This window comes from Desmodus rotundus, chromosome 8 (assembly GCF_022682495.2).
Source record: "Desmodus rotundus isolate HL8 chromosome 8, HLdesRot8A.1, whole genome shotgun sequence".
NCBI lineage: Eukaryota > Metazoa > Chordata > Mammalia > Chiroptera > Phyllostomidae > Desmodus > Desmodus rotundus.
Window position 1 is genome coordinate 125,034,566 of NC_071394.1, and position 22,102 is coordinate 125,056,667.

The 22,102-nt window shown below is 53.6% G+C and overlaps 2 protein-coding genes across 4 annotated transcripts in view; one reads left to right on the forward strand and one right to left on the reverse strand.

Annotated features, from left to right (window-relative positions):
* The window catches only part of WDR48 (WD repeat domain 48), a 41,783-nt gene extending 31,526 nt beyond the window's left edge, over positions 1 to 10,257 (forward strand). For all 3 annotated transcript variants that reach the window (XM_024565748.3, XM_045199780.3, XM_045199779.3), the window contains exons 15-19: positions 1,441 to 1,546; positions 2,507 to 2,594; positions 6,163 to 6,239; positions 7,634 to 7,826; positions 8,311 to 10,257. In XM_024565748.3, coding sequence (XP_024421516.1) covers positions 1,441 to 1,546; positions 2,507 to 2,594; positions 6,163 to 6,239; positions 7,634 to 7,826; positions 8,311 to 8,406 — 560 coding nt within the window. In that variant the 3' untranslated portion in view covers positions 8,407 to 10,257. The remainder of the gene's footprint in view (positions 1 to 1,440; positions 1,547 to 2,506; positions 2,595 to 6,162; positions 6,240 to 7,633; positions 7,827 to 8,310) is intronic.
* A 789-nt stretch (positions 10,258 to 11,046) lies between these two features.
* GORASP1 (golgi reassembly stacking protein 1) lies at positions 11,047 to 22,086 on the reverse strand. The gene is made up of 9 exons (XM_024566047.4): positions 21,917 to 22,086; positions 17,454 to 17,534; positions 16,783 to 16,986; positions 14,955 to 15,041; positions 14,704 to 14,834; positions 14,131 to 14,458; positions 13,214 to 13,364; positions 12,603 to 12,752; positions 11,047 to 12,440 (listed from the first exon to the last, which is right to left on the reverse strand). Exons 1-9 carry the CDS (start codon positions 21,977 to 21,979, stop codon positions 12,193 to 12,195), a joined length of 1,443 nt encoding a protein of 480 aa, XP_024421815.2. The 5' UTR covers positions 21,980 to 22,086; the 3' UTR covers positions 11,047 to 12,192.
* Positions 22,087 to 22,102: the final 16 nt, after the last annotated feature.

Genomic DNA, 22,102 nt, shown 5'->3' on the forward strand with positions numbered 1-22,102 from the left:
AGATCTTAAAATGTGGCAACTCGTGTAACCTGCAGCTGGTTCAAAATTCCTTGTCTCCTACCTACCGAGGGCTCATTCTGCTGAAGATTCTCTGAATTCTCTGAAGGTTCCACTGATGATTGCCCACTTCCAGAGATCAGCAGTGACGAGGACCTCCTTTCAGAGACTTTGTTCTGGCTGACTGGCTCATCCATGATGATTTTTGGAGTTTAAATCTCTTGCAGGGATGGCATGCTTCCCTGAAAGCAAGTCTTCCGATGTATCTGTCCCAGAGAAACTCAACACAAAGAGCTCCCTACAGAGGGTGGAGAAAGCTGGGCTCTGTCGTTTATCAGCTGTGTGGCTATGGGCTTGTCACTCCTACTTCCTGGTCTTGGCTTGTCCTTCTCCCTTTATAACGTGATGGTGAAACCAGAGGCCCTCAGAGGCCCAAGCATACAGTAAAGATTAAGTAAAGAAACTGGTACCATCAGCACCTCTTGGATCCGGGCTTTGGTTGGGGAGAGCGGGGGAAGAAGTCACAGGAAACCCCAAATCATTCTTAAAGTCAAACTTCCACAGTAAAGGCAGGGAAGGCCCTCCCCCACCCGCCCCGCTACCTCCGCAGCCAGTGCTTGGGACACTCCACGTCCCTCCTGTCTGGTAATCTCCTGCTGCACCTGCTGCGCGCTCAGCGGGTGCTCGGGAGTTGCTAGATTGTACTCGTTGTGCAGCGCAAGTATTCAGAGGCCTGCAGTGACATGTAGGTGGGGTAATGAGGAGCAGTGGGCAGGGACCCTGTGCTGCAGGGAGAGGGACGGACGTTCTGGGAAGGCGGAGGGCTACTTGCATAAAGGGTTCTGAGATCAGAGAGAAGTGCCGGCTGCTGTGACGGGTTCTGATGGTGCTGTAGGATTCAGAGCGTGAGATTGCTTCCAGACTCATTAGAGAAGTGTTTATGAACAAGCTGGCGCTTAGTGGGGGTCAGCCGCTCATGGGTCAAAAGATTGCAAAGAAAACAGTGAAATGAAATCTGCAGAGAGCAAGGAAAACAGGATTATGACCTCTACGAGGATTTTATTTCCCACTGATACCTCTGCCATTAGTTATGGCTGCCATTAAACGTATTTATTTTTTCTGGCCCCAAGGGGGGATCACCATTTATAAACAGGCTGTCCGAGACTTCTCTGTGGCTCACAGTACATGGTTATGTTTTTGTTTCAAATCTCAAACATTAATCTCTTCTATTAAAATGCAGTCATTTCTCATGAGGCACATCACAAGTTGCCATATTTCTTATTTTTAGGAATTTAACTTCGTTTGTTTTTTGCCTTTATATCTGACACTGGCTGACTTATAGGGCTTTTGACCTTAAAAATCGTACAGTGTTTGAAGCCTTTGTAAACAAAATGTTTAGAATCTGTGTCTGTAGCACTAACTCTGCATCTGTACCTTTCCTAGTAAATGGGGAGCAGGAGAACCGAGTACAGAAGGGAAATGGATATTTCCAAGTGCCCCCACACACCCCTGTTATCTTTGGTGAAGCTGGAGGTCGCACGCTGTTCAGGTATGGGCAGAGGAGGGCTGGAGGCCCTGTTAAGAAAGCATCCCATTTGCTAAGAAATACTTACTCAAACAGATGTTATAAATTGTTTTAATTTCTACAAGTGTCAGGGACTTGGAAGCTTTCTCATCTCCATGAGATGATTAAGTGTAGACCACTTTCTGACTGGGAGCTGAGCCTCTGTTGTTGAAATGAGGTCGATACCTGTCCTTGAGGCAGCTTCCCCAGTGGTTTCTGCAGAAACCCTCACTGTCCCCACCTAGCCAGCATGGCTGCTGGGGTGAGGGAGCGGCTGGCATCACCAGAAGTCCCTGTCCTCAGGACAATGTCAGAATAGGTGACATCCTTCCTGCTGGGTCAGGCAGGATGGACTAGGCTGCTCCTGGGAACTGTCAGGCCCAACAGTGGCCTGGCCGGAGGTGCGAGGCTGACCTTCATGAGGCCCTGCAGGAAAGAGCTAGGCTGGCTTTGACTCCACACTGCCAGCAAGGCCCTGGGGAGTTAAGGGAGAGCTCACCAGAGTCTTCTGTGGACTGTGAGGGAGAAGAATGCTTGTCTTGCCCTCGAGCACAGACTTACTTCCTTTGCGGTGGTTTCCTGAGGGTGGGGTTCCCAGAGACGTCCTGGCCCCATTGGCTGTGCAGGCCTGTGCCGTGCTCTGTGGCACTGGCAGGGAACTTTCTTTCGAGTGTTTTGCCACGCACAGGTTTCCCGTCATCATGCAAGGAGTGGGAGAGGCAGCTCTGGTGTGTGCCCGGCCTTGGAACCTGGGGCCTAAGCTCTAGGGCCCGCACTCTGTCTTAGCTCAGCGAGTCATTCTGCCTGGCTGCGCTGTTTCCTCGCCTGAGTGGGAGTTGTCCTGAGTGAACTCTGTAAGGGTCCTGTCCCTCTGTCTAATGTTTGTAACCGCAATTTTGTCATCTGTGCTTGCTGTGTCACTTACTACCTGATGGATGTGTTTAGGCTGCTCTGCCGGGACTCCGGAGGTGAGACCGAGTCGATGCTCCTGAATGAGACGGTGCCACAATGGGTAATTGACATCACTGTGGATGTAAGTGTCCTCCACTCCCACTTTGCCCTTGTATTTTTTCCAAATTGTGAAGCAAATTCAGACCTGGTTTAGACCGTGTAACCTTAAACTTGAGTAAAAACTAGACTGCGAAAGAAAACACGAAGTGCCAAAAAGTTAACAGTATAAAGATGCCCCCGAATCCTCGTGCTCCGACTTACTCAATTTTCCACCTACCAAGGCCCCACCAAGAAAAGTTCAGTAGGGGTAGCCTTCCCACTGCAGCTGCTGAGCCTAGGGGACTGTGCCAGTGACGAAGCCAGAAGTCCCGTCTGTCAGCAGTATGCCCTTTGCCACTACTCGGGCCACTACACAGCCCTGTTCCAGTGCCTGAGTGGTGGGCACATCTACAGTGACTCCTGTTGCCCTGTCAGGGAGACCAGACGTCATCTGGTGAGGGCTGCCTGCTGTTCTGCCAGCGGGTGCAGGAGCTGCCCTGGCCCCTGTGACACCCTCGCAGCACCCTAAGGCCCAGGTTCCCCATGCACCTCGGAGACATCTGTTTTTGTGTCCTTTTTAGTCGGGGAGAGGAGGGAGCTCCTGTTGTTTTTTTTATTAAAAAGCACCCTCCTACCTGGAGGGTCCCGTGTCTCCGAGCCCCATTTCAGAGCCCCCTAGACCCCTGCCTGTGCACCCCCTGGTCCTCTACTGTCTCACTTTTTTGTGAATAAATTTATTAAGGAAAAAAAAAACCTAGACTGCCAGATGGAATCCTCTTCTGCTTCCCTGTAGTTCCAGAGTTGCGGAAGTACTGTTGATATTTATTTGTTTGTATCTTCATTGGTTTTTAATTATAAAAACAGTATATGTATATTAAAAAAATAAATACTGTGAAACTCCCATCCCTTTCTCAATCACTCCTCTTCCATTCACTCCCTAGCCTTTCCCCAGAGGTAAGAACTGTTAATAGGTTAGTGTGTAGTTGTTAATACTTTTTTCTCAGCTTATATAAGCATATATTACCTGTATATATGCTTATAGTTTATTTTATCTTGCACAGGATCTTATTATACATACTGTTCTGCAACTTGGTTTTTTTTTTTTTTTCACTTAAAAATATATCTTGAACATTTTTTCATGTGTCTTTTGGATCATTTCTTCTAAATGGATCATTTCTTTTAAATGACTGCGTAATATTCCATTGTATAAATGTACCATAATTTATTTAACCAGGACCCTATTAATGGGCATTTAGGTTGTTTCCAGTGTTTTCTATTACAAACAATGCTTCGGTGAACATCTTTGTACATATATCTTTGCGTGCTTTTTAGGATAAATTCCTAGAAGTGGAATTGCTGGATCAAAGGGTGCGCACGTTTTAAATTTTGATAGACATTGCCAAGCCGCCCTCCACAAAGGCTATGCCAGTTTTCACTCTCAGCAACACTGTATGAGCGCCTGTTTCCCCACGCCCTCACCAGCACTGGGTACTTTTAATCTTTGCCAAAAGATAGGCAAGTACTGTCTCATTGTTTTAATGTGGTTTGGGGTTTTTTGAATATTTTATTTATTTTTAGAGAGAAGGGAAGGGAGGTAGAAAGAGGAGACAGACATCCATCAGTTGCCTCTTGCACACCCCCAACTGGGGACCTTTCGGTCCGTAGGCAGGCGCTCAGTCCACTGGTCCACACCCACCAGGGCTTGTTTCAGTGTTTCTTTTTTTTTTTTTTTTTTTATTGTTATGCAATTACAGTTGTATGCCTTTTCTCCCCATCCCTCTACCCCACCCCAGGTGAACCCACCTCCCTCCCCCCTCTCCACCCTCCCCCTTGGTTTTGTCCATGTGTCCTTTATAGTAGTTCCTGTAATACCCTCTTCCCACTATCCCCGCCCCCACCCCCCACCCCCGCCCTGGCTATTGTTAGATTGTTCTTAACTTCAATGTCTCTGGTTATATTTTGTTTGCTTTTTTCTTCTATTGATTATGTTCCAGTTAAAGGTGAGATCATATGGTACTTGTCCCTCACTTCCTGGCTTATTTCACTTAGCATAATGCTCTCCAGTTTCATCCATGCTGTTGCAAAGGGTATAAGCTCCTTCTTTCTCTCTGCTGCGTAGAATTCCATTGTGTAAATATACCATAGTTTTTGGATCCACTCGTTTGCTGATGGGCAGTGTTTCTTTTAACTTTAGTGAGGTTAAGCATCTTTTCATACTGGCCATTTCTAATTTCTTTTGTGAATTGCCTGTCTGTATTCTTTACTCATTTCTCTATCGGGTTATTTGTCTTTCTTATTAATTTATGAGTGCTCTTCATATTAAACATTAACCCTTTGACTATTATCTATGCCTCTCAATTGAATTTTAACTTTATTCATGGTGTTGTTGTCAGGTGAACACTTTAACTTTCTATAATCAGGTGGAATCTTTACGTTCTGAGTTTCATGTCTTGCTTAGGTATCTCCCACTCCAGCTTAGCAAAAATGCTCCGTATTCTCCAGTACGTTTGTGATAATCACTTGTGTGTAGGTCTTTAATCTATTAGCATTTATTTAGTTTGGTGTGAGGTAGGATGCTAACTTTCTACAAATGGATAGCCAGTGTGCCAGCACAATGTTTTATAATCTTCCCTTTTTCTACTAATTTGAAATGGCTTTCATCACATGCCAAATTTCTGTATACACAAGGGTCTGTTTCTAGACTCTCTTCTGTACTGTTGGCCTATTTTGTAAATTCCTGAAGCCATGTGAAAAGAGATTTAATCTCTGCAACTTTCAGAAAACGTGTGCTCTGTCCCAGACACCCTGCCTCCAAGCACTCAAGCCCGTGTGACACCTTGTGGGTGCTCTGTGGTCTTCCCTGAGCCCAGGCTCCCCAAACACCACTCTTTCCTTTGGGTGTGAGAGTCAGCCGGGTGCAGTGTTCACATCAGGCCTGTGGCTCGTTGCTTGGAGGAGACATCCAGCTAGGACATGGCACAGAGGCTTGGAGGGGATTTATTAGTACCCCGAGAAAAGACCAGCAAACTTCAGCCTTTACCCAAGCACATGGTTTACTTCACGGTGGGCGTCTAGATGGCTGGCTGATGTTACCGTCCCATGTAAAACTGCAGACCTCACTCTGATGTCAGAGGGAAGAAAAGTGGGAGGGCCTGGCTGGCCTTGCAGCTGGATGGTGGGCCTCCCAGCGTAGAGTACATGGTTTTGCTCAGGGGTGAATCCTAATGTGTTTCTCTCAAGACACGTAATTTTTTTGTTTGGGCCTTTAGGGATCAGCCCTGATATTTTAATGTAGAACTGAGATTTGGGGTTTGTATGGCTTAAAGAATTAAAATTTGATTCCCTTTAATACCTTGAATTGTTATTTGAAAAGAGCCGTGCTGGCAAATTTACATTGCCACTGACATTACACAGTATCTTTTCCTTACACAACTAAACATTTTACTTGTCTGAGGCTGACTTAGATAATTTGATAGCTTACTATAAATTTTGTAGAAAGTGACTTTTAATTGTGAAACAACTATTAACTTATAAATCATGTTTTCCTGTTGACATTATTTAAATTTATCAGCTAATAGAAACTATGCCATTTTTTACTTTTAATATTTCAGAAAAATATGCCCAAATTCAACAAAATTCCTTTCTACCTCCAACCTCATGCATCTTCAGGAGCAAAAACCTTAAAAAAGTAAGTAAATGTAGTGTCATATGATGCTTTAATCTAATTAATTACCAGAGAGGTTTTTAAAAATTCCTTACTGCTTTTATAGCAAAGGATGCCAGTACTAGATCTAAGGCTAGCTTTATATTAACACTTTATACAACTTAACCATTTACCAAGTATCTACTGTGGTAGGCTATGGATGTTCAAAAATGAGACATGGATGTTGTCTCTTGCCATAATTCAGAGTAATGCACGATCTCTGTGTAATAACTGTTTTATGGATACTTACGACATCATGAGCATAGGGGAAAGAAATGAACTTTTGATTAATGCTTTCCAGGCAGGCTTCTCAAAGGACATGGAATTTGAGCTGGGCATGTGAGGATGGGTAGGATTTCAGAGGAGACACTCCACATCCAGGAAAGGCGTGCTCAGTGATGTGGAAGCACGCATAAGACGCTGAAAATCAGCAAGGACCCATAGAGTGGTGGCCTAGGCTGTGGGGTGGGGGGAAAGAACCAGGAGGGAAGTCGGAGAAGCATGTAAGAGGTTTCATTGACGTATATCCTAGCAAATAAAATCAACAAGGCTTTAAAACCTTTGTCGGGGAAATTTCCAAACACATAAAAAAAGAGAATAGGAAAGTGAAGCCCCATCGTCCCATCTGACAGCTCCAGTAATTCCCCTCACGTGGCTAAACATTTTGTTTCATCTACCTTCCCGCCCTCCCACCCACCTGCCTACACACGTGCACACGTGCGTGGGAGCGAGTCCTAGATGTCACTTCAGCTGGATTTAATGACCCCAAACTCAAATGGCTTTCAGAGTTTGAGCCTGGGCTTGCTTGGTTTGACCATTTACTGACGTCAGAGATACTGAAATAGGTGTGGGGGTGAGGAAATAGATGAATCTAGATTTGGACATGCGGAGTTTGAGGTTACTGTGGAACAGCCAGGTGGAGAGACCCACTCAGCTGTGGGACTGGTGGGTTGGAGTTCAGGCAGAAGGTTGAGACTCGAGGTCTTGGCTGTAGGAAGGCAGGCCCTGGAAGAAACGAGCGCTGCGCACCGGGGAGCCTGATGAGCCCTGGGGCGGCCTTCCCTTCCAGGAGCATTGAGTGTGCCTGTGCTCTGGGAAAGCCTGTAAGGGAATGAAACCCAGAGTGCTGTTCTTTGTGTGTGTGAGTTTTTAAGAACATGTGTGTGATCTCACTTAGTTGAGCATAATCCTGTCCTGAAAGGGCACTATAAACAATCTGTTGGCAATTCTAAAAATGGATTAAGGCAATGACTAAAAATTTAATTGCTTTTATGCTTCTGGGTATGTTTTCATCTTTATCAAATGTCACCACCAGGTGATACGGAAGCGATAATATCCAGCGATCTCCTGATGTCCCCATCTGCCCTTGCTTTTTACAGAGACAGACTCTCTGCTAGCGACATGCTCCAGGTCCGGAAGGTGATGGAACATGTTTATGAGAAAATCATCAACTTGGATAATGAGTCTCAAACCACCAGCTCTTCTAATAATGAAAAACCAGGAGAACAGGAAAAAGAGGAGGATATTGCTGTGCTGGCAGAGGAGAAAATTGAACTTTTGTGCCAGGACCAGGTATGTGGACTTCTGGACCGTAGCCTCGCTTTTCCATGGCCGGTGCTCCAACAGTTACGTAACGGGGTGTGATTACGGTCCCAAGTCTCTTGACTTTGGGGGGCTTCTGCTTTTAAAAAGACTGAGGAACTCTTGAGTGTCTCCCCACTGTTCGTGAGGCTCCAGACAAGAAAGACATGGGATCATCTTGATGTGCAGAGCAGGCTCTGCTGTGTTAGTTTAGGACTGGGGGGTGGGGTGGGACGGGGGCTTTTAAACCAAGACGCACTCAAGGCCTTCCTCCAGGGGAGTGGCTGGCGTGGCCCCACAGCTGTGCCTCTGCCCGCACCCAGGTTCGTGCCTATGTGCAGGGCAGCCAGGTCAGCGAGAGCAGGCCACCACGGGGCCTGGGGAGCGGACACGCTGGGTCACCTGATGAGTCCTGGGTTACCAGTAAAAGTCTTAGCTGTTGGAGCCTTTCGCATTTTTATTTTCTGCTGTCCAGGTTCTGGATCCAAATATGGACCTTCGGACAGTGAAACACTTCATATGGAAGAGCGGCGGTGACCTCACCCTCCACTACCGACAGAAGTCCACGTGAAGGGTGGGCAGGCGGGCCTCCTGCGTATTCCTGTACTGACCACCTCTGGCCCCGAGAGTAGTCCTAGGAAGCCCACTGACCCCAGCGGGGGCAAGACTTCCACCGGCCGATTGGGTACGGACCAAGATTCTCTTCCCATTGAAGTGACTAACTGAAATGTAACATAGAAACCAGTCTCCTTGTGTAGATTAAGCTGTCCCCAGGGAGGCAGAGGACGAGCGCAGAAGACTCCCCAGCCAACTGTGTCTTGTGAGGTGTACAGAGAACCAACGGCAGACCAGGCCTCGCGGACTTGGCTTCCTCCTTTTATTTCAAAGGACCATGTCTTTGTCAGCACTTGTTAGAGACACACCGGTAAGGCCCTATGTGTCTGTGTTTCAACCTCAAACACACCGTGTAGCTTTTCTGAGAGTACATTCCATTCACGCAGTACCTAGGAAGGCTTTTCCAAGTTTGTCATTAAACAAATTTTCACCATAAGACAGTTATTTGTAATAGGAACTTGCCGTTGCACAATTCTAGAGCCAGCCCATTTGCTAATAAGTGACTATTGGGCTAGTTTTTAATACTGCCCCCGAGACGCGCTTTCCTAGGAGGGTCCCGTTGGACTTCCAGGGGCCAGGTCACAGCCCTTGGAGCACCATGCCCAGTGATGCCGCACCGCCCCCAGGGCCCTGGACTGAACGGCAGCGACAGGGAGGCGGCTGTTTTACTCCTCCCTCCACTGTGTCGCTTATTTAGGGGCAAAACTAGGTGGCACCCCAGGTTCGTGCTCTGGGCGAGCAGCATGGCACCATCAGAACTGAAGACCGTGGTGAGACTTAAACTTCATTTAAATGCTGCCTAAATTTATGGTGTCAGTAGGAGGATGTCATGGTGAGTTAATTTGATAATTCATTGCCTGGAAATACACATACTTGTTTTTCCAGAGTTTTATATGCAGTTTTTGTTGTTGTTGTACCTATATCCGGATTTCTCTTCACTGTTCTAACAATCTAAAGCTTTCAGAGACTCATTTGGATCTTGTACAGAATATAACTTATTGGGGATAAACACTTCAGCTTTTGGCAGAACAACACACTTTGGATTCTCCCCGAGGTCATTTGTATTCAGACTAGAACAATGGTCCCCTGATCAGACTACACGAGAGAAGCCTCCTCCATGAAGCCAGAAGCACAAGTGCCTTCAGAGGGCAGTCTGTTCCAGTCCAGCAGCCTCCCCGCTGTGGGCAGCGTGCGCCCACAACCGCAGGGACTGGGGAGAGGGTGGGGAAGGTTCTCTCGTCTACAGGATGGTGCAGCCAGCTGATGGGCCTGGGCCGACCTTCCTGTTTGAGATACTCTGATTGGCACACCTGCAGAGACAGGGTCCCCTCACTGCTGGGCAGCCTCCTGGGAATGCGGACAGGTCATTGCATCTGGCTCTTTGAAGACACGAGCAAAGATGCACCACCTTTCCACCGAGTCCTCCTCCCTTACGCAGAGCAGCCGGCTTCTTTTTTAAACAATCCTTTCTATCTGTTGGATACACCAGTGCACCTTTGGTGCATGTTTTTTAGCAATAGTTGTGAATTAATGTCAAAAAAATCAGAAAGAACTCATGCGCCAGCCCTCTGCGGTGTTTCGCAAGGGCCCTGGACTAAAGCAGTGGGTTTTGCTGGGCCGCCCCGCCCTCTGTACAGAGCGTTGGGGGCGGCTGTGCTCCCTTCCTGCCGTAGATGTGACCCCAGCATGGTTGTACTTTTTTCTTTTCTCCCAGTCAAACCAGTAGGTTCCCAGAAAATATGACTGTCTGCCAAAAGGGTAAAAATCTGTATTTCAGTTGTATAGAATAAAGGCTTTAGTTAAAATATTCCAAGTGTAGTACATGTTAATTTTTTTTTCACTTGTCATTTTCCTTCATAGCAGATTATAGAGAAGTTAAGAAACTCATGGTTTCATATTGACCCTGGAAATAACTGGCACCGATACCCATTTTACCCTCCCATTTGGGAACGGAGTGTGTAGAGTGAGGAAGCCCAGACCCTTGGGTGGGGGTGACTTTGGTGAGCCTGCCAGGCCACAGGGAAAGGAAGCTGCCCTCCGAGCAGTCCTGTGGTGATTCTGTCCTACGTCCTGGGTTCCTACAGGGGACGCTGGGCTCCCAGACAGCACAGGAGCCAGGCTCCGGAAGTGGCTTTAGACACAAGGCCTCCCTGTCTTGCAAGCTTAGCTGTGCTGGTGGCCTTGACAGGGTGGCCTTTGAATGCAGTCACAATGCTAGAAACTTCAGAGTGTTTGCTGGTTTGGGTCCCTCCCGCCTTGTACTAGACCTGTGCCCCCAGAGCCAGCAGTCCTTGTGCCGGGCCTGACAGAGCTCCGAGTTTCCTTTCGGGTGCAGACATTACAAATTCAGCAGCAAAGAGGGTACTGTAGATGGACAGAGACTAGAACACGAGGCCAGAGGCAGCTTTCTTGGTAATAAGCTGGGCATGTGGGAAGGACTCTAGCCAAGGCAGGAGAGGACATCAGGTGATGAAGGGGCTTCCTAGGGGGGGTTGCCCTTCCTGTAGGCGGAGCAGAAGGCCCACTCTAGCCTTAGCCTCCCAAGGTACCTGGTGGTGGGAGGAACAGCCTGCCCCCCACTGCCCTCCCCCCCCCCCCCCCCCCCCCCCCCCCCCCCGGCACACTACTATGGGAAAGCACAGAGGGCCCTCATGCACTCTTGCCTAGGCCTGTCATTTCCCCTTGTGGCAGGAGCTGTGTGGAAGGAGAACCAGTCAGGGCTGGCTCTGAGAGTCTGCTCAGGGTGGTGTCTTTAAATTTGTAACTTAATCCCCACCGGGGCTGGCTGGGTGCCTTGTGTGTGTAGAAGAGATAGTTGTGTGAGTTTGGAAGTAGACAGGACTCACCACTGGGATACAAGGTCTGTGGGGTACAGGCCCTGGGGAGGAAGACACACTGTGGTCCACACACAGGTGAGTCTGCTGAAGGGCCTAGAACCTCCTGCCCTCTCCCGGGAGAGGTGGGCAAGGTCACTACCTCTCCCCTGCTGCTGTGGCTGGCAGATGTCGGTCAGCCTGAGCCAACTGTGTGCAGTGTAGCACAGGGAGGGATGAGGGCATGTGACAAGAGTATTGGGGCTTCAGGGGTCCCCAGGGCTTGGGGGTGCCTTCTAGTGCAGAGCATGCTGGCCGAGCTGTGCAGGAGAATCAAGGCAAGCTCTACAAAGCAACTCGGCAGACACCCCACAGCAACTCCTTCCTCCCTGACCCCATCGTCACACCTGATCTTGTCTGGACCCTGCCGTCTCCTGGAGAGCCACAGTGGCCAAGCGGTAACAAGCACTGGGCCTCAGGGTACATGGCCAAAAGATGCCCTTCCCCAAGGCCCACGCCGCCTCTTACTGCCCACTGAGGCTTCAAGCCCCACACAAGCAGCCAGGAAGCCTTCCCTCTCCTACCCCAGCTCCTGCAGAACTGACTCAACCTGGGGTGTGGTGCCCAGCTCCCTACCCCCAAAAGGACGTGTCTGAGATCCTCCAGCAAGTGCCCAATTCCCCAAAGCCAGGACCATCACGCAGAATTAATGCTGGGAGGTCATTTCTTGGAGACCAGTAGGGTCTGAGTGGACACAACAGCCCCCCACCAGCAGGAGTCCCTGCACGTCCCTCAGAACCACAGCCCAGGAAGCTGGACACACTGGGCTGGGGTCAGGAAAGGGGCTGGGCCCAAAGGGCAGCCTGAGCCACCTCCCCACATCTGGGCCTCATGAAATGCCATCAGGGGCCTTGTCACTGCCCAGGGTGTTATTCCAGGGCAGAGAGCGGAGCCTGGCCGGCTGCCCCCTCAGCCTGGACATCTGGACTCGCCGCGCTTGCCGGCTCCTCCTCAGCCTGAGCTTCCAGCAGCTCAGCAGACAGCCCATCTTCTGGTGAGGCTGCAGAGGTGAGGCTGTCAGGAAGGGTCAGCTGAGGCAGGTGGTCCTGCTGGGCCTGGGTGCCTGGGCTGTCCGGGAAGGAGACCTCAAACTCTGACCCAGACCATGTGGCCTCACCTGAAACACACAGGATGGGGCTGCAGAGGCCTGCGGAACCTGGGGCCAGTGTGGCCCAGGGCGATAACCCCACTGACCCCCCATGAGAGAGACAGTGTACAAACTTGGGGCAGCCCTCCCAGCAGCCCTTCCAGGAGGCCTCGGAGGGTGCTGGCCACTCACCGCCACGCTCGTGAGAGCCGCTGCTGGAGCAGACGTCCTCCAGCCCTGAGGCTGACGCAGCGGTGGAGGTCAGCCCTGGGAAGGAGGGCAGGCTGGGCCAGACACTGGCACTGCTGTCCAAGACGGCGATGCCCGACACGTCCAGGAAGCCTGGGGGAAGGACACGGCTCCGTCAGCACGAACCCTGACTGCTGAGGACCAGTATCCTGGACTGGCTCTGCCTGTTTCAGGGGCCTCTGGCTCAGCATGAGACTAACCTCAGCCACTGGTGATGCCCGCCCCCAACCCAAAGAGGTTTCCCTCTGCCGGTTTCCAAGGAAAGAAAGGGCCCTGGCACTGGGCACCATGGGAGTAGCACAGTGGCAGAGGGCCAAACCCCGCTCTGTCCCCAGTTTGCTGTGACCTTAAGCAGGTCACTTCTCTTCCCTGGACTCCAGCTCCCCATCCATACCCTAGATCGGGTCACCTGCAACCATCTTGGCATATAGTAGGGGTCAGCAGATCTGAGGATGGTTGTGGTACTGTCGCCAAAGTCCAGCCCTGAGCCTGGGGCCCATTTCAGCACCAGGGGCTGCTGTTCCCCAGCCTCCCCGCCAGGGCCTGCTCACTACCTGGGTCCATGACTCGCTGCACTGGAGGCGGAGGCTGAAGAGGAGTCTCCATGGAACGTGGAAGCCCCCCAAGGTCTGGCGTACCATAGCCGAGACTCACAGGCTCAGGAAGCAGTCCCTCTATGGAGGAGCCGGGTGCCTGCAGCAGGGCCTAGCGGAGCCAGGGAAGAAGTGGGGACAGGGAGAGGGCCTCCGGGACAGTGTCGTCCAACCCAGCCCCCAGCCCCCGCTTGCCCCAGAAGCACTGCTCTGCCTGGAGGAGCAAACAGCCTTGGTGACTGGCCCCTTCTCTGCAGGTGAAGTCAAGTCAGATGGGCCTGGCCGGCCTGCCCTGCAGTGCCGACACCAAGAGGGAGCACTCTTGCCACGTGCCGCTGAGGAGCCCAGGTGCCATCTGGCGGGGCCCCGTCGATGACCCACAGGAAGAGAGGGCCCTCCTTGAGTTCCAGCCTGCCTGGAAGGCAGGCCTCGCATGCCGCCAGTACAGATCCCAGGAGCCAGCCTAGGGCCTGAGGGCACTAGGGTGACCTGCACACTCAGCCAGACAACCAGCCCAACTGGGGCTCCAGACACCCGGTGCCTGGCCCGACTCTACCACCGACTCACTGAGGCACAGAACACGGCTCTGCCTCCCTTGGAGCCTAGGTGCCCACTCACAAAATGTAAATGGCAGCTAAGGCCTCGCCACTGCCCTCATCTCCCAGCCTAAGTGGCAGGAGAACCGAAGAGGGTCTCACTGTCCCAGAATGGGTCCATCCACTCCCACTGGGTCCCAGAGGCAGAGGGGACTCTGAAGGACCTCACAGATGGCCCCTGGTGAGAAAAGCCTCCAGAGTCTTCTCTCTCCCCAGCAGACAGGCCCCTCTGTCCACGTGAAGCTCCCCAATTCCCCCACTGGACAGGTGTGTCCCACGTACCTCCATGTAGCCACCCTGCCTGGCACCCGTATCTGGGCCAGGAGGGGCAGGAGAGTCCTGGGGGGTGGGCCCAGGTGGCAGAGCACCAGGTGGTGGAGCACTGGGCGGCAGGGAACCAGGTGGTGGGGTACCAGATGGCAGAGCACCTTGTGATAGGGAACCAGGTGGTGGGGTACCAGGTTGCAGGATACCAGGTGGCGGGGTACCAGATGGCGGGGTACCAGATGGTCGGGCACCAGGTGGTGGGGTACCAGGTGGCTTCTTGTGGTAGGTAGGGGGCTGGATTGGGATCCGATGCAGATATCCATAGCCGATACCACACCCCAGACTGCCGAAATCCAGAAACATTCAGTCTAGGAGTTGTCCCAAAGCCCTTTCAATCAATCTCTGCCACGCCCACCCACCGATGGCGGTGAGGGGGTTGAAAGGGTGCTCCCTGGACCAATGGGCAGCCTCAGGATCCCTGGGGCCAGGGCCCAGCCCTCCACCCTCACCATGGGACTCTGGGGCTCATGCCCACTGGCTAGACCCATCCAGGGCCCCACCCTACAGCCCCCCAACCCCAGGAAGTACCTGCCCTCTCCACCCCAGGCGGCGTTAGGAGTCACAGACACCTCCCGGCAGGAGTCGGACTCGGAGTTATAAACCATCAGCTTCAAGGGCTTCCCCTCATGGGACTCGATGAGAGTGAAGAAGTCCTCAGACTGTGACAAACACACAGCACCTGAACCCTGCTCCCCGCACAGGCACTGGAAGCCCCATGGCCAGCACCACTATCTTCACACCCCAGCGGCTGGAGGAGGGCTGGGCCTTGGGTTCCTCACCTCCTGCAGCAGCTGGTCAGAGCCAATCACATAGTCTGTGTAGGGGCGCAGGCCAGCAAGGGAGGCGGGCGAAGAGGGTTCCACATCCTGGGGGAAGAATTGAGAATTATCGGCCTTGCTCCTGGAGTGGCAGAGGGGCCAGGGAGCTGCTTCTCCAGGTAGTTCGTATGACACTTGTCCTCTGTCCCCAGGTCAAGGCCTTAAGCCCAGACTGTCCTGTCTTATTCCTGAATTCCCCTGCCTCCCCCAGGTCCACCGCCCGCCCAGCAGAGGGCAGAGCCTGGACATAGCTCACAACACAGCGCAGAATCTGACCTGGGTTGAACTCTAGACTCCACCAACTGCTAGCTTGGTGACTCTGGACAAACACTTAACCCCTAAGCCTCAGTTTCCCAATGATTAAACGCAGGACATGTAGTTCTTACTCATAGGGTTGATGAAAAGGCTTTTTAAAAAAATAAACTTTATTTATTTATTTATTTATTTTAGAGAGGGGGAAGGGAAGGAGAGAGGGAGAGAAACATCACTGCGTGGTTGCCTCTCATGCGCCCCCTACTGGGGACCTGGCTTGCAACCCAGGCATGTGTCCTGAATGGAAATTGAACTAGTGAGCGACCCTTTGGTTCCCAGGCCAGCACTCAGTCCCCTGAGCCTCACCAGCCAGGACAGAAGGCTTTAAAAGTAACACATGTAGAGAATGAAAACCACACTCTGGCCTACAGTAAGTGCCCAGCTGCATTGCTGCTAATGCTGCAAGCCTGTGGCTGAAGATCCCTAAGCAGGGGTTGGAGGGGGCCAGTGAGCAGGACTGGGTACAAGGACTGCTTTCTGCATTAGAGAAGGCCCTGGGGAAACTGGACCGCCCCCAGCCTCCTAGAGGGGTGCAAAGGGCTTTGCGTCATCGCCCCCAGGGCACTAACGGACACGCTGAGGCAGGCTGAAAAAAAGGTCCCGAAACCTCCCCCAAGAAGTCCGTGAGCAAGGGGGAGGCTACAAAAATCGGCCAATTTCCAGCTAAGGGCACCTTCCTGTCACCGAGCTGGAGGACCAAGCATTCTTGTGAACTTGGGCACATCTCACATGTGTACGTGTATCTGTGACAATTCAGTCACGGAGATTCACTAAGATCAGACCCTGAGACCTGCCAGAAAAAAACACTATTGAAAACAAGGAAACAGCAGCAGCAGCAGCATTCTGCAGTACAACCCGCCTTCCAGTAGATGGCAGCCCCACCTTTCAAAATACGGAACCACCCTCTAGAGCTGCGGGTTTGAAACCTTTTTCATCTCATGGCTCACGTAAACAAATGACTAAAATTCTGTAGCACAACAAAAAAAATTTTTTTTGTCGATTTGACAAAAAAATTGATATAATTTTCATTCATTCACACCAGACAGCTATTGTTGGGTTGGCTGTTGTCTTTTTTTTAATTTGACAATCTAAGGGAAAAGAGGCCAGTGCCCCTGACTAGTCAGGCATTACATGTTTTAAAAATTCTGTGGCACACCGGTTGAAAATTGTTGGTATAGAGGGTAAACAAAATGCCCCAAGTCACATGGCTAACAAGAAGCAGGGCACCTGGGCAAGTGAAGAGCTGCCCCTCTGGGACGCTGGAATGAGTGAGGCTGGGCCCTGTGCTCAGGGAGTCCTCTGATAGACCCCCTGGCTACTGGCCCTATCCCAGCTGTCCCCCACCCGGCTACCCCCGCCACACACACAGGTCTGGCACCATCACCTTTCCCCCGCGCACGCCCTGTCCAGGCAGTACAGGCCCGGGGGTCCACTCGCTGCCCCACCCGCACCCTTGCCCGGCCCCGCCCCCACTCACCAGCACGTGCCACACGTGCTCGTTGGCCCTGTGGAAGCTGCAGAAGCGCACGCTGGCGCCCAGCAGGCCGGGGCCGCCCCACATGTTGCTGGGCACCACCTCCACCTCGCGCACCTTCATGGTCTTCATGTTGAACACCTCCAGCTTCACGGGCTTCTCCACGTTGGCCTTCAGCAGGTCCCTCAGCGTGTCAGTCTCCTTGTTCTAGGGGGGCAGAGGGCTGACTCCAAGGACCCCCACTCCACACCCCAGCCAGGCCACTCGGACAAGTCTGGGTCTGAGATGGGGCAAGGGCCTTTGTGGCCAGCTGCCCCAGCAGGGCCTGGAGTGGGACGGACTGGGGCAGCGTCTGGGCCCAGGTCACAGGCCATGCCTGGGCCTGCAGCCACTGTGACCCCCTCCCCCAAGCAGTGCTCAGCCCCTCCCCCACCCCAGAAAACACGACAGTCAGCAAAGAGACTCCGGGTCCAGGGCACCGCAGTGCTGTCCCACTCTGAAGTGCCCCTCGGCCGGAGCCCGCACACCTCTCTTGCCCCAAGAGACAGGCTCCTCAGGCCCTGTGGCCACTCCTGGAGCCCGCTGGCCTCCAGCCCACCCTGGAGAGCTCAGGAGCTGGGCAGACACGCACACGCACACAGTGACACAAGGCCGAGACGGGGTGAGGGGCTCACCAGCCGCGAGTGCCCGATGGTGATGATGAAGTCGAAGTAGGGCTCCAGGCCCGCCTGCTGCGCTGGCGAGTTCTCCTGCACCTGTCGCAGGGCAGGGGCCAGTCACCGCCAGCCCGGTGACCTCCCAGAAGCCCCAGCCCTCAATTTCTGAGACCATCCCCACTCCCTGCATCCCGATGAGGAGACAGGCACTGGCATGGACTGTTCTGGAGCAGCCACCCATGGCCACTGTCAAGGTGAACTCCATTCCCGCTCACTCCGTTCCTGGGCACAGGCTTTTCTCTTTAGGGAAATGGCTCTCCCCTGGGCAAGAGCCGCAGGTCATGCTCCCAGAGATGCCTTGTCGGGCAATCCTGGGGGCCACCTGTAGGCCACATGGAGCAGGGTGGCACAGGTCTATGGGGCAAGCCAGGAGGGTTGCCCAGAAAGGTTTAGATGTGGACAGAGAGGGAGGGCCCGACATCCAGTGGAAGCAGGCAGGCCCCAGGATCGCTAGAACCAGGGCTGTGTCCAGAAAGAGGCAGCCTGTGGCCAGATCCTAGAGGGCCCCAGGCCCTGTGGTGACAGGTCCAAGGTCAGCCCAGCAGGTAATGGGTGCTGCTGAGGAATGGTGGCTGAGGAGAGCAGACCCCGGGGGCAGGAAGAGGCCTAAGCTGGACAGCCTGGTGAGCAGGGCCAGACGGGGGTGGACACCTGCTCCAGGAGCCCAAGGGTGCTCCCTCCCAGCCCTGCCCTGAACCACCAGGGCTGCAGCTCTGGCGTAAGTCCCTCTCAAAGGCCCCATTGACAGAGCCTTACTCAGACAACGTGGCCTTTATCCCCAGGCCCCAACCCCAAAGATGGGCCCCACACTCTCAGGCCTTTGGTTGTGCATACTTGATGCCCCGCTGGTTTGGTACCCGCCAGGCCCCAGCCCAGAGGGCACAGGGCTCCCGGGGCCTGTGGTTCTGGACACCCTGCAGCTTCGGCCACCCACCAGCCCCTCCACTCCTGCATGCCCCAAACTGAAGGAGAGCTCACCACTGAGCCTTCGGATCAAAGCCAGCTCGCCCCTGGAATCAGGATTCCTTTGTGGAGGTGTCACCAGTTGAACCCCTGCTTGCCACCTGGCAGACGCTGCCATGGCTTCCAGTAAGACGGCCACTTGAGCCCCAGTGAGCTGGCTCAGAGGGCAACTGCTTGGAGGCCCTGCTCCCCACCCCTTCGGGGGAAAGCTGGGACTAGGTGGCTTTTGAAAACCAAAGGGCAATAATCAGAGATAGCTTGGGGAGAGGTGCCCCTGCTCAGGGCCTCTCCCAAATCACTCCACCTCCCTCTGGTAAGAGGGGTGTCCAACCTTTTGGGGTCTCTGAGCCCCACCGGAAGAAGAGTTGTCTTGGGCCACACATTAAATAAACACACACTAATGAAAACTGATGAGCAAAAAAAGGTTTTAAGTAAATTTGCAATTCTGTGTCGGGCCACGTTCATGGCCATCCTGGGCTGCACTCGGCCTGAGGGCCACGGGGTGGACCCAAGACCCGCTCCTGAAGCCGTGCCACCCAGCACCTGCCCGCTACCACTGCCCTCCAATCGTTACTCAGGTCCAGAGGCTCAGGTTCCCCCTACCCTGTCTCCAGGCCCAGCCCCTCCCAGCCTACCAGAGCCTCTGCCTACCCTGTCCTGTGGCCTCATCCCCTGTCTGGATGTACTCACTGCCCTTGCCCTGGGCCCTGGCATCGCCCACCACGGCTCTGCAGCGGAAGTAATCTGTGCTGCTGCCCGCTGCACCCCCGACACACACCCCCAGTCCCGCAACAGGCACGGCTCTGCCTGGCTCTCCCTCAGTGGCTCCCATCACACCCAAGCCCACAGCCCACAGCCCCCACCTGTGTTCCCCAACAGGGAACCTCTTGTGACTAATAATGGCAGCAGGTCACCCTCAGTGAGGGTTGGCTGGGTGCCAGGGACAGCACCACTTGCTTTACACCTCATTTCACCCTTTTCCTAGCACCGGCTTAGCACTCAGGAATCTGACCCCAAGAACTCCCCCACCCGGCTGAGCCCCTCCACTGCGGCCAGCTCTCTGAAGGCAGGCCCTCTCCGGCGTGCTTGGCGCACAGCAAAACGCCAATAGTTCTAGAAGGCAGCACACCTGTTCTTCAGTTTTTAAAAATGTGAATAAATAATGTCACACCTCCATGTAAAACCTCCCAATGGCTCCACGTCTCAGAATAAAATCTGAAATCTTCAGGACAGCGTGCAAGGCCACGCAGGGCCTCACCCTTTCCGCCTCCTCCGCACGCAGGCCACACTGTCCCAGCACAGCGGCCTCCCCTCCACGCTTCTCCTCAAACACAGCGAGCCCACCCCCGCCTCAGGGCCTCCCATCCCTCCAGCTCTCGGCCCCCAACGCTCCTCCCCCAGACACCTATTGTGTCCTTACTTTCTTTCCAGGTGTCTGTCAAACGTGACCTGATCGGAGGTTTGGGGGGCCCCTCCCCCAAAAAACAGCACCCACGCACAACTCTGTATCCCTTCACCCTGCTTTATTTTTCTCCCAGCCGTGGTCGCCCCTACTATATGTTTCAGTGGCACCTCGGTTCTCCAACTTAATTCGTCCCAGAAGGTTGTTTGAGAAGCAGTTTGTTCAAAAAACGAATCATACAGGGAAGATCATATAGGTATCAGCAAGAAAGCGTCGTCGGGTCCTGAGCCAAACTTCGATAACCAAGACTTTTCCTGTGAGCACCTTGGTCGAGAACGGAACTGTTCGAGGCTGGGAACTGTTCGAGGCTGGGAGACGTTGGAGAACCGAGGCTGGACTGTGTTTCTTGTCTGTCTCCCTTGTCTCCCTGCTGGCATCCAAAGGTAAGTTGCACAAGAACTGGACGATGTTCGCTGCCTCGCCTGTTCACTGCCACGAAGAACGCAGCTCAGAACTGCTGTATTTTGCCGTGTATATTGCACACCCACGTGTTTGGCCCAAACTTTCAGGGGGAAAAAATCTTTTAATTTTTCAATTCAATTATTTATTTATTTATATGCAGATACTTGTTTTTGTATTATAAAGAAACTGTAGCATTTATTTTTGAACACATGATGGTACAAGAAATTTGATGTAACAAATAATTACAAAACATAAGAACGGGTACAAGGTATTTCAGGTGCTACTCGTGTATAATGCGCATCCTTATTTTTCCCTCGGAAATGTGGGCCAAAAAGTGTGCATTATACACAGCAAAATACGTACCTGTTCTTGTGAACGCTGACCTCCAGTTCCTGAATCCCTCCACTCTGTCCCTCTCCTTGGCGACCTTCCAGTCTTCACCCCCACCCCTGCCTTCGCCAATATCCTCAATTCCTTCCCTTTCCATCAAACCTGGTGGAAGACTCTCCTGCTGGATGCATTCCACGGCCTTTTCCTGCGTGGTGTCTCACCATGATGTCCACTAGGGAAAGCCCATCACCAAGCACAAGACCTGTCACCTCCCGGTCCCGAAGCCAGCACAGCTCTCACTTTAGTAAACCCTTCTCCAGCTTCCCTCCCCACCCACCCAACAGAGCCTGCCATCACAGCACAGGGGCCACGCGACAGCCACGCACCACACTGAAGGGTGCACGGGGTGCAGCCATCCACGCTGCACGAGGGAAAACGGGGTCCTTCCCCGTTCTGGGTCGGAGACCCTCGGGTCCTCTCACCTGGGCTACAGCCCCTCCCTCTCCACAGTACAAATCGTAACCCCAAATCTCCGTCGGCTGCGAGTCCCTCGCCTCACCTTCAGACTCGAGGAGCCCCACTCCATCCCCACGTCCCCAGGGCTGCTCACCCACACCTCCTAGCAGAGACACGGAAAGGGACTTCTCAGCGCGGCCTTGTCGCGCCTCTCCCGGACCTTTCACCCTGGGACCTTCCCCCTGCGGCGAACGCCCTCTCCTCGTCTTCTGCTGGGTTCTCCCGCTCCCACTCGCCCTGGCTGGGTCCACTAGTCCACGAGCGGAAGCCGTTCCGACCCCACCAGGGGCGGCAAGTGCGCCCGCGGGCCACCAGCAGCCGGCGTCCACTTGGTTTCCCCGACCCCGTGTACCCAAGAGCCGGGACAGCCGGGGCCTCGGAGCTGCTGGCCGTCTCCCTCGCCCGGCACGGAGCGCGGCACACAGCAGGCGACAATAAATGTGACCTGAGTGTCACAACTGCGTCCCGACTGGAGCCGGACCGGACCAGGAAACACTCCGGCTTCCCGCTCAGCTGGCACTGGAACGGGTGCCGGGGCGACTGAGGCCGCAGACGCGCCCGGCGCCGGGCTGCCGTGGGGCCGCCCCTCGCGGGCGGCTCCCACCGGGAACGGGGTATCCCCCTCCACTCGGGCGGCCAAATTAGGGCCGGGTCCCCGCCTCCGCCGCCGTCCGGCCAGCGATCAGGAGACCCAGCGCGTCCGTGCGGGCGCCCGGCCCCGATCGCCGGCGCCGCTGAGGCGACTCACCCCGTGCAGGTGGAAGCCCTCGGAAGTCTCCGCGGGCTGCTCGGTGCTGGAGCCCAGCCCCATGGCAGCGGCCCGACTCCGGCGCCAGAGTCCCGAAACGCAGCGCGGACCCCGCGCCACCAGCGCCACCAGCGCGGACTCGCCCTCTCGGTGCTCAATTACCAGCGCCTAGTCACGTGGGCGCTT